The sequence below is a fragment of the Microplitis mediator genome, chromosome 2 (genome assembly GCF_029852145.1).
Source record: "Microplitis mediator isolate UGA2020A chromosome 2, iyMicMedi2.1, whole genome shotgun sequence".
Taxonomy (NCBI): Eukaryota; Metazoa; Arthropoda; class Insecta; order Hymenoptera; family Braconidae; genus Microplitis; species Microplitis mediator.
The window spans coordinates 22,288,228-22,303,216 of NC_079970.1; the positions used below are offsets into that span (position 1 = coordinate 22,288,228).

Here is a 14,989-nt window from a genome sequence, read left to right on the forward strand (position 1 = left end):
CTGAGAAAGTTGAAGACAAAAGATGGCGACAAATTGGTGCAGTAGATTTTCACCTTGAACGGCATTGACACCAATTTTCTGACTAGATAAATATTCTCTACTACCTTTTTTAATTTGTTAAAAAATGAATAGTGTACGCAACACACACTCTTTATAATACGAATAATATTACTAAGTATTTAAAAAATAAATCCTACATGTAATGGTTATGTAATAAAAAAAAATGCTTGATGTTATCAGCTCTAATAGTGCCAACAATTATTGATAGCAACACAACGACATCTAAGTCATCGTTTTGATAACTTTAAAAACCTTTGATCTTTTTAGTTTTATAAGAAATACATAAATAAGAATAAAAATATAGTAAAATATTTTACAAGTTTTTTTAAAAAAAAAGTAGAGGGATATCCCCAATACAGTAAAACAAGCCTTTAAATACCGACTGTCTTTGTATCAGTGATCATACGACGTTTGCATTGTGACTAACGTTGATCGTAGCGTTAAGTTATTTTTACGCTGTTTGTAACAACAATGAATCACAGTAAGTAACGAAATTGATTTTTAAATTTATAATTCACTGAGAAAAAAAATAACTTTTGTAAAAACAATATTTGGTTAGTAGTGAGTTACTAAAAATTTTTGCGTTAGTAATTTCATATCTTACTGGAAGCATAATTTTCTTAACAGAAAAAGATCAGAATTTATGTCGAAAAAGAAGACGATCAGTATTTCTTGAACTAAAATTAGATTTCTTCGATTAAGAAAATGATTTTGAGTAAAATCTTCGAATTTTCGCACTATAAATATATTATATCGAAAAATTTTAATGGCATAATTATTAGTAGGAAGAAATTACGATGTTTCTAAAAGTTATTTTTTCTCTCTGTGTATCCTGAAAAAATGATAGTTGTTTATAATGAATAATTTAAATAAATCCTATTCAAGGTATTACGTGGCTTGTTGGAGCTATTTTAATAGCTTCCAATTTATTTGCATATACAATTGCAGCAGTAGTGCCAGAAAATGAAGAGGCCTTAAAAACAGTTTCTAATGGAATCAATCATTTCGCATCAAATTTCTATAAAGTGAATATTGACCTTAACGGAAATAACTTATCTTTTTTTTTTAAGAGCGAACTTATAAAATTTTAATTTTTCAAAATAATAATTTATTATTTAGACGTCGTCAGATGGAGAATCAGATAATTTGATCTGTTCCCCGTTAAGTGCGAATATTGTATTGTCAATGGCATCTTACGGTGCCGGTGGAAATACACAACAACAAATGCGATCAACTTTACATATTCCTGAAAATGATGAAGTTGGCAAAAGAGGATTTCAGTCACTAATTGATAATCTCAATGTAAGATTATTAGATTATTTATTGAAAAAGAATCACTAGATTAATGTTAACTTATTTTACATAGAGTTTAAAGAAAGTTGAACTGAAATTAGCTCAAAAAATCTTTATGCAAAACGGTATCGAAATAAAACATGATTTCAAAGATATTACGGAAAATTATTTCCGATCAACTGCACAGACATTAGATTTTGGTAAAGCTGAAGAAGCCAGCCAGACAATTAATAATTGGTGTTCAGAAAAAACTAATAATCGTATTAAAGAAGTTATCAAAGCAGGTAACCAATAGAACTTATAATTACATTAGTCATGAAAATAAATATTATAGTCGATTTGAATGTTTCTAGATGATGTCAAAGAAGCTTCGATAGTTTTGGTTAATGCAGTATATTTCAAAGGTAATTGGAATTCACCATTCAAAGGTTATAATACATCGCCTCGACCTTTCCATGTTGATGAATCAACTACAAAAGATGTTGATATGATGTATCAAGAACGTTCGTTCAATTATGGAGCTCTGCCTGATCTCGATGCTATTTTTGTAGAACTTCCATACGAGGTACTATTTTCTACTAATATCCAAAATGAGCTATCATATCACAAATCGATTCTAATTAATTAAATCCTAAATAAATGATTGTTTTATTTTATGTAATCAGAGTGAAAATGAAAACGATGCAACTAGTATGTTTATAATTTTACCAAATACAATAACGGGATTGAAAAAACTTGAAGAATCTCTTTACAAAATAAACTTCAAAGAACTTCATGACAATGAGCATAGAACACTGATGCATCTTGAGATGCCGAAATTTAAAATAGAAAGTACACTTCAACTTCAACCAATACTTGAGAAATTGGGGATGACTGACATGTTCCAAGATACTGCTGATTTTAAAGGAATAACAGATGACCCACCGCTAAAAATTAGTAAAGTTGTTCAAAAAGCTTTTATTGAAGTTAACGAGAAAGGAAGTGAAGCAGCTGCAGTCACAGGTAATAACAAATTCTCTTAGTAAATATAATTTTACTTATTTGTTTAATCATTTAATTATGGGAGAATATTCAAAGCTTTCTCAAATAATACTCAGTTTGTTGCACACAAAAAATTGATCCCGAATATTAAAAATAAGTGCATACATTCTTCTAATGCTGCATTAACTAGAGTCTATTGATCTTATTGACCATAAAATTTTCTGACTATACTTTTCTCTGCAGATATCATTCTATTTCATAATTACTTTTTTGAAATGACTGGAAAAAATTTTTAAGTTTTTGAATCCTATTGAACACAACTTTGGTTTCTAAAATTTTATTTTTTCAGCTATGGTTGCCGTTCCTATGTCTCTACCGATGTACCCGGTGAAGCCTATACGAGTAAATGTTGATCGTCCTTTTGCATACGTACTCCATCATATTGCCACAAATACGATTCTGTTCCAAGGACATATAAAATTACCAAAAATGTAATTTTAAAAAAATTAACATTCGCATAAAAACTGATATTCTTCAACAATAAATACATTGAGTTTAATGATGATACTTTATAAGAATAATTAAAAGTAATAAATAATGAAAACTTGAGTCGTTAATTGTAAAAAATTATTTATAAAATATCTTGTATTTATTTAAGGTAGTGCTGTCGGTTTTAGAATTACTGTTCAGAATTTGATAAAATTTGAAATATTAGTAGATAAAGATAAGGAAAAGATGAAATTAAATTGTAGAAGAGCTACGAGAATAAATAAATTCAGTTAAAACTGTGATTTCTATGTAGTAAAATGTTGAATGTATGAAAATAAAAAATTCACTAGTTCTTTGTAGCTCTTGAAAAATTAAATTTGATCTTTTTCTAATCATTATCTTCTACTCTGTCAAATTTTAATGAATTTTTAACAGTAATTCTAAAACAGACAGTACTACCTTAAAATAAAATTTCTATAATTGAACATATGATTGAGAGAAGTCGGAAAAAAATATACGTAACATTAAACTTGACTATCAATGGTTCGTAGCTCAAGTATCAAATTATAATCAGAGGCTGCGGTTTTTGAATTTTTAAAAAATATGAAAAGTGTGCATCGGAATTTTGTCATCTATAATTTAAATTATTTGAAATAATCAAACTCAAATGATATACGAAATTATTATTAATAACGAACTGTCGATTAATAAATTGAATGAATGATTTGAAATTTACGAATAATAAAAATAATTTATTTTATAAATTATCAAACAAAAATCCTCTGATAAATTTTTTACAACTTCCAATCATATGGCCGTGACTCTTAAAGGAAAAAATACAAGGAAAATTACAGTAAGTAATTAAAAACTATTTTTATGAGCTAATGTTAATATTTATAAACAAGTAATAAATTTGATTGGTTATTAGTTGAAATAAAATATTAAAGTGATAACATAATAAGGAAAAAGACTTCTATGTTAAATAAGACGGTTATATAACTTAACAAACGATACTGAAAAACCCAGATGACTAACAGTCAGTATTTGTACGATAAAAAATAATCTGTTGAATATGTAACAATTATGCAATAAAAAAACAGATAGTTGACACTATCAGCTCAAGGGATTTTTCACAGTAATTATTATTATTATTATTATTATTATCGCCATACCAATAAAATAATTTATTTGAGTCATCAGTTTGATATCTTTACTCGCCTGTGACCTTTGAAGTATTGTAAAAATTTTATTATTTAAAAGAAAATATTTAAAATTGTACATAGGAAATTTAGCAAACGTCTGCAAAAAGGGGGGTCTTTAAATAGACATGTTATTTTTATCCGTTATCATTTGTAATTCGTATCGTGACTAGAGTGGATCGTGAAATATTATTAAAACAAAAATGATTAATCGTAAGTTTAATAAACAAATTCATAATAATTATCATTTTAAATTTTGTTAATTCAAGTGAAACAATTATTGTTTTAGAGATCCAATGGCTTATTGGGGCCATTTTAATAACCTCAAGTTTTTCAAATTTAATAGTCGCAGCAGATGCAGAAAATGAAGAAGCTTTGAGAGCAGTTTCTAATGGGATGAATCAATTTTCAACAGAATTTTACAAAGTAAACAAATAATATCATTTTTTTTCTACAGAAATTACCATGTGAAAAGTAACCCGAAATGACTAATGGGATCTTAATGGCTTTTACTTTTGACAGAAGTTAAAAATTGCCATTCTATAAATAAAATGTGCTATTATAAATTAAAAATTACGAAGCGTTTGTGTCTTTTACTTATGGAATAGTAATTTTTTACTTATGCCAAAAGTAAGCTATTGAATTCATTAATGGTTTCGGGTTACATTACACTCTTGAATTTGAAATAGTGAAAATAGTGACCATTAGTTGTTTATTAGTGAAAAGTATGTCACTAATTCAAATAGTGATATACTTTTAACTGGCAATAAGTGGTTATTCACTGCCAAATAGTGATTGTCATATGATTTTCACTATAGTGAGAAAAAAAAATACTTTTATCAAGAACATTTACTTGAGACAAAAACATATATTCTTGATAATTGTCAAAAACATATAATTTTGTCTCAAGAATTCGTAGAATTGAAGGAAATAATTTTTATTTAATTCAAGTAAAGCCATTCTTTTGTTTACTCATAATATAATATCAAATTCATATAATTACAAAAATAAATTTGATGCTCTTTTCTCAAAAAATTGATAATTAATAATAATAAAATAAATATTTTGAACCGATTTCTTGAACCAAGAAATTCTTGTTTGGAAAATAGTATTTTTTTTCTCAGTGTAATTCGTTTTTAAAGAGTACATAGCAATTATAACTAAATTTTGAGATCCGTTTTTGTTTCGTTTGCATAATACCTATTCAATTATTCGCCTAAGAAAAGAATACAAAATAACATTTATAATTACTTAGACGTCATCGGTAAGCGCGAAAGATAATCTTATCTGTTCGCCATTAAGTGCGGGTATCGTATTATCGATGACAGCTTTTGGAGCTCGTGGGAATACAGAAAAACAAATGCGATCGAGTTTGCGTATGCCTGAAGATGACGCCGTTGGTAAAAGAGGTTTTCAAGCACTTATTGATAATCTCAATGTAAGATTATTAAATTAATTGAATTTTATTGTTATCATACTATTCAAAAATCATGTTCTTTCTTTTTTTATTAATTTGTTTACTTTTTTAATACAGAACGTAAAGAAAGTTGAACTTAAACTAGCTCAAAAAGTTTTTACAGCCAGTGGTTTTGAATTGAAACCCGATTTCAAAGATATAACGGAAAATTACTTCCGTTCAGCTGCACAAGATTTGGATTTCACTAAATCTGAAGAAGCTGCTAAGATAATTAACACTTGGTGTGAAGAACATACCAACAATCGAATCAAAGATGTTATACAACCAAGTCAGCAATTAATCGAATTATGCAAATAATTATATATTTATCAGTAAAAACTAAAATATTTCTGATATTTTTACAGGTGACTTGGATCAAGCTGCATTGGTTCTAATTAACGCAGTTTACTTCAAAGGTAACTGGTATTGGAAATTCAATCCCGAAAGCACTAAACCCAAACCTTTCCATGTTGATGATAAAACAACCAAAGACGTCGACATGATGCATCAAAAAAACTCATTCAACTACGGAAGCCTACCTGAGCTCGATGCCATTTATGTTGAGCTTCCATATGAGGTTAATTTCAATCATTGAATTTTTTTATAGGAATGATTTTTCATAAAAACTATGATCCGATAATTTTATTAGAGAGAAGACGAAAATGATGCAACCAGTATGTTTATAATTCTACCAAATCAAATCAATGGTCTTGAGAAGGCTGAAGAATCTCTTGGTAAAGTTAATTTCAAAGAGCTTCATGACAATCGACGCAAGACTGAAATGAATCTGTACATGCCGAAATTCCGAACTGAAAGTACGCTTCAACTGCAAACTATTCTTGAAAATATGGGGATGACTGATATGTTCCAAAATGCTGCTGATTTTACTGGAATAGCAGATAGTCCGCCATTGAAAGTTAGTAAAGTTATTCAAAAAGCTTTCATCGAAGTCAATGAGGAAGGAAGTGAAGCTGCCGCTGTTACTGGTAATTATTGTACTTTTTTTAAAAATTAATGTTTAGTAAAAGAAATTGATACTTAATATCCATTAATTATTTCGTTTGGCAATTGAACTTTGAGTAAAAAAATTATTTTGACTACACAGAAAAAAAATTCTCGACTGAAGGTAATATTCTTGATTCAAGAAAATTTTTTTGAAAACCTAAATTTTCTATGAACCTGAAGATCGGAACGTTTTTCGCGCAACAAAAATGAAATTTATGTAATTTGACTGCTAAAAGATGACTCAAGGGGTAAATAGGGGTGGCTGCAATTTTCGGCTGACTTGAGCGAAACATTTCAGAAATCTAGATCCAGTAAATTTTTTACTTCTATGTCTCTGAAGATCGGAACGTTTTTCGCGAAACGAAAATAAGAAAAAAGAAATGAAAAGTAAAAAATCTACTGGATCTAGATTTCGGAAATGTTTCGCACGTCACCTGAAAATGACAGGCCACCCCCAACTACCCCTAAATTTGCCTTTAGACACAAATTTCATGAATTATTTTCATTTGCGTTGCGTGAAAAACGTTCCCATTTTTAGATACATAATTTTCTCGGATAAAGTAGAAATCTCTGACCAAGACAAATTTTCTTGGCTCAAGAAAATCTTAACTTGGATCCCGAAAACGTTTGTCTTAAAAAATATTTTCTTAACTCAAGACAACTTTTTTTTCTGTGTATAATCATAATCATTAAGCATGAATATGATGATCTTATTAGCAGAAATCTCTTTTATTTTAGTGGTGGGCATATCGTTTAGAACTGCTAAAGTTCCACAACCTCCACCAATAACAGTGATGATTGATAGACCTTTTATTTATGCGATTGTCCACTCTGCAGCAAACGCTGTTCTATTCCAAGGCCATATTTCCGAGCCAACTTTATAATGTTTTTTAATTTGATATAAGAATAAATTTGAAAATATATATTGTCCTAAGCTTTCATAAGTGTTTCAACAATAAAATAAAATATTTTATGACTATGTTGAGGAAGAAAAATATTTTTTTCAGCTATTATTGTGATGGGAGCTTCATCAATGTTTGATTACCCGGAACCGATAACTGTTGAAATAAATCATCCTTTTCTATACGTTCTTCATCATAATCCTCGAAATATTGCTTTATTCCAAGGACATGTGAAATTACCGTCTATGAGTTAAAGCAAATTACGACTGAGTAATGTAATGATTAAAAATATTTTTTCACAATAAAATTCAAGTTAAAAATAATAAAATAGTTGTTATTCGTAAACACTAGCATGATAATAAATAATTTACGTAACGTGTAATCACTTATTTTTTTTTTTTTTTTTGTAAATAAACTATTAAATGTATCTAAAAAATTTATTTTTATAAATTACTCTTTTTATCATTTAATTTAGTCAATTTAATGATAAAAAATTAAATGATTTTTTATTGACAACTAAAAGTCTCAAAAATTTTTATTATTTTTTGAAATCATGGTAGAAAAATACAAATTTTAATTTTCCTGGTGGAAATTTTTTGGACTTTTCTCTAAAAAAACTCTAAAAAAGTCTTTAGAACTTTAGAACTGAGTTTTTCAGAGAAAATTCCGAAAAATTTCCACCAGGGTTCTGAAAAATTCTCATCTGTTTAAGAGAAAAATTATTTATCGTATGCGCGCAACGAAAAAAATTCTATATTTGTTCGAGTATGATAAAGAAAATAGGTGACAGTTTTCCGTAACAATTGTAATAAAATAATTTTAAAATAAATATATAAAATAGAAACCACTAAAATTCCTCTCGAAATCTGTTATCTTCAAACGGAAAAATCTTGAAAAATTGAGTCGATACAATAGGTCGCTGTATGTACTCATAATCTTCTATACATATTAAGATAAAGTAGGAATGCTTAAATTTATAGAAAAATCCACGCAGTAAAAATTCCGGCGAACTAGGAAACTACTTGACTTATATTGAAATTACCGAGAGCGTTTCCTTTACATCAATAACCCAACCCAACCCGACTATAGTTATCGCCAGTGCAGCCAGATCGTGGGATATTTTTACCCCCTCCTGCAATTTCACTCCATGCTATTTCATCACGGGAAGGGGTAAGAATATCGCACGATTTGGCTGCAATAACTTATTGCGTGTTGTTGCATTCTCTTGCGTAGTTACACAGTAAAAAAGGATTTGTCAAAACCAACGAATATCGTGTGTAAAACGAACGTTTTACACTTATTTATATGTTACTTTAACATGTCGTGAGTGTTGAAAAGGTTACACGGGTATATGTTAAAAGTAAAAAATCTTCCAAAAATTTTGCTGTGATGTTCAAGGTTATTTTTAACATATTTTGTGTGTTGATTTGACAGTACATATAAAAAGTGTTATTTTCGTATAAGATAACATTTTTGTGTGTTAAAAAATCAATCGATTGCGACAGTTCAAACAAGATAAATACTGTGTGTTAAATTGACACACAAAATGTATTAAAAATTCAACACTCTGAATGTTAACACACTTTTTTTTTACACTTTGACGATTCGTTTTTTACTGTATACTTTTGTAAGCTCATTAATAATTCATTTTCCTCACGAGAACTTATTTCCCAACACCCATTGCTTGACTTGAAAATTACTTTAACGAAATACCCAAGGACAGAAAAAGCTACAGATATAAAAGACTCAACGATCTCTCGATAAAAACTTTAGTTCTATCACGTGGCCTAGATAAGAACGATAGCGCATAGAAAAAAAAAAAAAAATAAAATAAAAATTTATTATTATCTTATAAACTAAATTTCTAACCATTTATATCATGACCTCAATCGTTGCATTAATTATTTAATAATTACGCGAGGGTCATTAAGTTTTTGGCAAAGAAAATGTTACGGTCTTGTGTCCAAAATAAAAAAATTACGTTCATTTCGAATTACCAGTTAGTTTTAACATTTGCTGTCTGAGGAGGGGTCTACACTTTTTTATCTGTCAGTCAAGTCGACGAACGGTATTATCTTGAACCTGCGCAGTAAATGGAAACTTAGCCCACGTTTTTCTCTTACCCAAATTCCCATCTTTCAAAAATGAAAACGTAGATCGTTAGATTATAAAGTAGTCCATCGATCCTCGTTGTTTATTTATCGTTTAGAGGTTTTGTTTGAGAGAAAAGTTGGACAAAAATGACTCTAAACCCTCCCTAAATTTGATCAATAACAGAAAACTACAAAAAAACTCAGCTGATATAATCGGTCGCTATATTATTAGTCCTTTTGAAATAACGGTAAAGTAGAAATACTAGAGTTACACTTAATAATCTATGAAAGAAAAATGTCAATATGTCTTCATACTTAGAATCTATGACTTGCACTATATCAAATGCGAGCATCTATTCAACAAGCATACGATTCTTATTGCCCCACCATCAATTCAAAAGTAATTCTCTCAGTAGCTCGACAATAGTTGTTGCAAGCTCTTCGTACAGTGAAATTGTGGCAGACTCGTTATTTTAAATTTTTTTATTTTGAATATTAAATTTTAATTATATTTCTGATCGTTATTATTTCAATAAATCAATAGTAATTATCTGTACAATCATAATTAAGTAGAGGAATACTTTTTGTTTTTAAAAATACTAGTAAGTATATACGTCATTTATATTATTGATTATACGAGTGAACTATGCTGTGTAACAATTAATTATTACGTTAACTTCATTTCGGTAATTGAACGATAATGGATCAACGTGAGAAACTTTAATTAACTTAATTGAACCAATAAAAGTAAATAATAAATTTATTATTTTATTTAATAAAATATTTTATTAGATAAATCATCAGTTCCAGAAATTTTTTTGATAAAGTCGACGTGTTTTGGAGAAATGGCTGAAGAACGATCAGAAAATAACAAAAATTTGTGTGCCATTTTGAGTGGAATTAATAAATTTTCAATTGATTTTTACAAAGTAAGCAAGCAAATTTAGACAATTTTTTCAAATTTCATACTAATGATTTTTAAAAATTTATTATGCAGACAATATCCGATTATGAAAAAGATAATCTCATTTATTCGCCATTAAGTATTGGAATCGTTTTATCTATGGCAGCTTTTGGAGCTCGTGAGATGACTGAACAAGAAATAAAATCTGGTTTACATCTGCATCAAGATAATGAAGTCAATAAAAACGGTTTTCAATCGCTCATTGATACTTTCAATGTAAGTTGATATATTTAAAAAATAAAATATGAGTATAATAAATAATAATAAATTTATAATTTTTTGAATAAAACAGAAAATCGAAAAGGTTAAATTCCAATTAACCCAGACAATTTTTACCATTGATGGTTTTGAAGTAAAACATGAGTTCAAAAATATCATAAAAAATATATTCGGATCCACGACAAAAAGTATTAACTTTAAACATTCCGCAGAAGCATGTAAAATAATAAATAAATGGTGCGCAAAACAGACTAATGACTGTATTGAAGAGATTGTTGAATCTCGTAGGTTATTGACATATATAATTTTGATGATTATATTTATATTTCAATTTGATTTTATTATTAATAAATGACATAATATTTGGGATTTATGCAGATGACTTAGATAACGCAATAATGGTTTTGGCAAGTGTAGTTTATTTTAGTGGCCCGTGGCTATTTAAATTTGATTCAGAAAATACTCGCCCAAGACCATTTCATATTGATGGAAAAACTACAATAAATGTTGATGCAATGTATCAACTAAATTCATTCAACTATGGACCTCTGCCTGACATAGATGCAGTTTATATCGAGCTTCCTTATGAGGTAAAAAAAACCAAAAAATTTAGTCTATTAATAAAAAAAATTTAATTAATATTGATGTATATATATTTTGAATTACTAGAAAACAAATAGAGATGACGCTACAAGTATGTTTATAATTTTACCTAATGAAATAAGCGATCTGAGTAGAGTTAAGGAATCACTTGCTGACATAAATTTCAAATCACTTGAAAACAATCAAATAAAAACGGAAATATACTTGCATATGCCCAAGTTTAAAGTTCAAAGTACACTCAAGCTTGAGCCGTTTCTTGAAAAAATGGGAATGACTAATATGTTTCGAGACAATGCTAATTTTACTGGTATTACAGACCGTCTGCCACTTAAGATCAGTAAAGTAATCCAGAACGCTTTGATTGGAGTTAATGAACATGGAACTGAAGCTGCTACAACTGCTGGTAGTTATTTGCTAACTGACGGCGAAAATTATTTAATCAATTTTATTTTTGTTTTTCTTTCAATTTTTATTTATTTTTTTACGTGTAAAAAAAATCCTTGAAAAAATGTTTACTATTATAAACTTCAAAATGTGACACAATGACGAAATTTTTTTAAACGATTTTGGAACATTTGAAAATACAAAGAAAAAAACGATTAATTTAATTCGATAATTTAATGTTTTTATATTTTTTTTGACTCGCTATTAAAAGCGATAAATTTTATCATTTTATTTTCAGTGCGAAATACAGTCAGAAAAAACTATTTTTGAACATTTTTTAAAAGTAGTAAATTAATCATTGATTTTTCCCTTGAATTTTCGAAGGTTCATAAAACGTTACATTAAAAAAAAATCAGAAAAACAGTTGACCCTGTGGGCCAGCCCTGAAACTTTCCGCTGTTTTCGAGATCCTTGAGCTCAAATACATTATTGTCGATACGTGTTCAAGCTCTCTGAGCGCGACTATACTTTTTAATACATTAGTATTTTTGAATCCTTCAAAAATCAGGCAGAAACCAATAAAATTTTGAAAAATTTCAAATTTTTGTCGCGGGAAATTAAAAAACTCGTCGGTTTCGCGTTTTGAAGTTTAAAATAGTCAACGCTTTTTAAAAATTTTTTTTTTTGACGAGTAATTTAAAAAAAAATTAATCATTTTTACAGCAACCAACGTGCTTTTTGAATCATCAAGGAGTTGGCACAGTACACCGATTACAGTCGACGTTAATCGTCCTTTTGTTTTTGTTATTTATCACAGCGCTACAAATAGTATCTTATTGCAAGGACATATTAAGTCACCGTCAAACTAATAAGAAAAATAATATTTATTAATTCCAGTTGTGAAATTAATTGAGGTAATATAAAATTATAAATTAAATTTATGAGATGCTAATTTTAAAATTAAATGGCTCATTAGAATAATTTAAATGGTTGAAAATATTACTCACTCATTTGAAGAGTAGTTTAAAAAAATAAAAAATAAAAATGTTATCATTTTTATTTGCACTCTGTAGCATTGAAATAAAAATTATGCCATAATTCATTTTATCAAAAATATGTTTTTTAAAAATTTCGTAATTTTCATTTGTTTTGTTCACTCAATCGTTATATCAACATCTGAATAAGTATGTTACATCTGTATGCTTTTAATAAAATTCTAATAAACTAAAGATTTATCTTTTTTTTAATCATTAATTAATAAAAAATGTCAAATTTTTGTTTAATTTTTTATCAAAAATCCATAATTTATTAATTTTATGATTAATTTATTGAGGATATTAGTGTATAAATATCGTTTTCGGTCACGGTAACTCGTATGTACAATTTTGAACTCACAAACTTCATCATGGACTTGAGTAAGTTCAAATATTATAATTTCAAAAACTGTGTGATTATAATTTAATAATTTAACCGCATTTATTTTTTTAGAAATTTTTATTATTTTCGGAGCTATTGTAGCAAACGCTATGGGAAAAATATCGCCAAGAGATCCAAAAAATGATCTTTTTGCAATTTCAAGAGCAATAAATAAATTTTCAATGGAATTTTATGAGGTAAATTGAAAACTCAAATTGATGTCATTAAATAATTTTGAGAAATCAATTAATTTACGGAGTCATTTCTTATTAATTTAGAAATTATTAGAGTCAGCAACAGGTAATTTTGTATGTTCACCATTAAGTGTCGCCGCTGTATTGTCAATGGCAGCTTATGGTGCTCGGGGTACTACGGAACTCGAAATGAAATCCAAATTACATTTACCAGAAGATGATATAGTCGGACAAAAGGGTTTTAAATTACTTTTCGAGACTTTGGACGTATGCCTATTAAATGAATTTGAATTATAACTCATTCGAAATAAAACCTAATTTTATAATTTTTGTTTTTTAATAAATAGAAAATCAAGACGATTGATTATAAATTTCTGCAGTACATATTTACTGACGACTATGTCAAAATAAATCCAGATATGAACAAAATGACATCTCGCTACTTCCAAACAGTTTCACAAAATGTCAATTTTGAAGATGCTAGAAAAGCAGCTAAAATAATTAATGCGTGGTGTGAAAAAAATACAAACAATATGATTAAAGATATTATTCAACCTGGTAATTACTAAAATTACATAGAAAACAATTCAACTAAATCAAAATTTTGATGATTTTACTTTATTTTGATTTCCCAAAATTATAGATGACGTTGCGGATGCGCTTTTGGTTCTCGTAAATGCAATTTACTTCAAAGGACATTGGAAGTCACAATTCAAACCTGAAAACACGAGTCTCCAACCATTTTTCGTTGATAAACAAACTTCTAAACCTGCGCATATGATGAGTGACAAGAACGAATATAATTTTGGACTGATATCTAATTCAAATGATCTTTATATTGAGCTCCCCTATGAGGTAAAGTCTCTTTCATAAATTACTCAAATTTCAAGCAAATAAAACAAAATACTAGTGAAATACTAAACTTTTCTACAGACTAATGATCCCAACAGTTCGGTGAGTATGTTTGTCATGCTCCCGTTTGAAGATAATTTTGAAACCAGTCTTCAAGAGATGAACTTCAAAGAAATGCATGACGAAAAAAATATAGACAAATTGGAACTGATCATGCCTAAATTAAAACTTACAAGTACACTTGATCTTCAGCCTACTTTAGAAAAAATGGGAATGCGCGAAATGTTTACAGATCGTGCTAATTTTAGCGCTATTAGCGATCTACCACTAAAAATTACTAAAATTAAACAGAAAGCTTTCATTGAAGTGAACGAAGAAGGAACGAAAGCCGCAGCTTCTACAGGTAATTTTTGAAGAAAAAACAAAATGGAATTTATTCGAGTTTTGATTCCGGTCGTTTACTAAAACTCCGTTCTTTATATTTTTATTTCTAGCGATGGTTGGGAAGTTAAAAAGCGCAGGTTTATTACGATTAGTTGTTAATAAACCATTTAATTGGGTGATTGTCCATATAGAGACAAATACAATACTTTTCGCAGGCCACGTCAGAGATCCAACTTATTAAACTACTTAATTATAAGCTTTAATTAGAATATTATAAATAGCAAATACTATTTATGTTTGTAGTAAAGATTGTAAATTTAGTAATAATAATTACTGTAAAAAGAATAATAAAAAAAATTTTGAGATGTTGATAAACAGAAAATTTGAAGTTTGTATAATAAAGTTATTTGATGTTATGGAAGAGTAAACAAATCTATTAAAATAGAGTTAATAAAAATCTAAAAACAACATATGTGAGAATTACCCACGTGACAT

The 14,989-nt window shown here is 28.2% G+C and overlaps 2 protein-coding genes across 2 annotated transcripts; both read left to right on the top strand.

The window, feature by feature from the left end:
- Positions 1-384: 384 nt before the first annotated feature.
- On the top strand, positions 385-7,713 carry LOC130663229 (uncharacterized). Its single transcript, XM_057462349.1, has 14 exons — positions 385-541; positions 946-1,085; positions 1,180-1,362; positions 1,427-1,637; positions 1,707-1,918; positions 2,019-2,355; positions 2,684-2,826; positions 4,232-4,235; positions 4,312-4,448; positions 5,278-5,460; positions 5,557-5,767; positions 5,844-6,055; positions 6,128-6,464; positions 7,491-7,713. Exons 1-14 carry the CDS (start codon positions 532-534, stop codon positions 7,637-7,639), a joined length of 2,469 nt encoding a protein of 822 aa, XP_057318332.1. The 5' UTR covers positions 385-531; the 3' UTR covers positions 7,640-7,713.
- A 1,966-nt stretch (positions 7,714-9,679) lies between these two features.
- LOC130663230 (uncharacterized) lies at positions 9,680-14,874 on the top strand. The gene is made up of 13 exons (XM_057462350.1): positions 9,680-10,188; positions 10,271-10,407; positions 10,476-10,658; positions 10,735-10,945; positions 11,040-11,251; positions 11,331-11,667; positions 12,372-12,514; positions 13,109-13,261; positions 13,343-13,525; positions 13,606-13,816; positions 13,902-14,113; positions 14,192-14,513; positions 14,605-14,874. Exons 1-13 carry the CDS (start codon positions 10,179-10,181, stop codon positions 14,733-14,735), a joined length of 2,445 nt encoding a protein of 814 aa, XP_057318333.1. The 5' UTR covers positions 9,680-10,178; the 3' UTR covers positions 14,736-14,874.
- Positions 14,875-14,989: the final 115 nt, after the last annotated feature.

Coding starts and splice junctions, on each gene's coding strand:
- LOC130663230 (XM_057462350.1), top strand. Junction 11,668..12,371: donor TGAAGCTGCTACAACTGCTG/GTAGTTATTTGC, acceptor TCATTTTTACAG/CAACCAACGTGCTTTTTGAA. Junction 14,114..14,191: donor ATATTGAGCTCCCCTATGAG/GTAAAGTCTCTT, acceptor ACTTTTCTACAG/ACTAATGATCCCAACAGTTC.
- LOC130663229 (XM_057462349.1), top strand. Junction 5,461..5,556: donor CACTTATTGATAATCTCAAT/GTAAGATTATTA, acceptor TTTTTAATACAG/AACGTAAAGAAAGTTGAACT. Junction 6,056..6,127: donor ATGTTGAGCTTCCATATGAG/GTTAATTTCAAT, acceptor TAATTTTATTAG/AGAGAAGACGAAAATGATGC.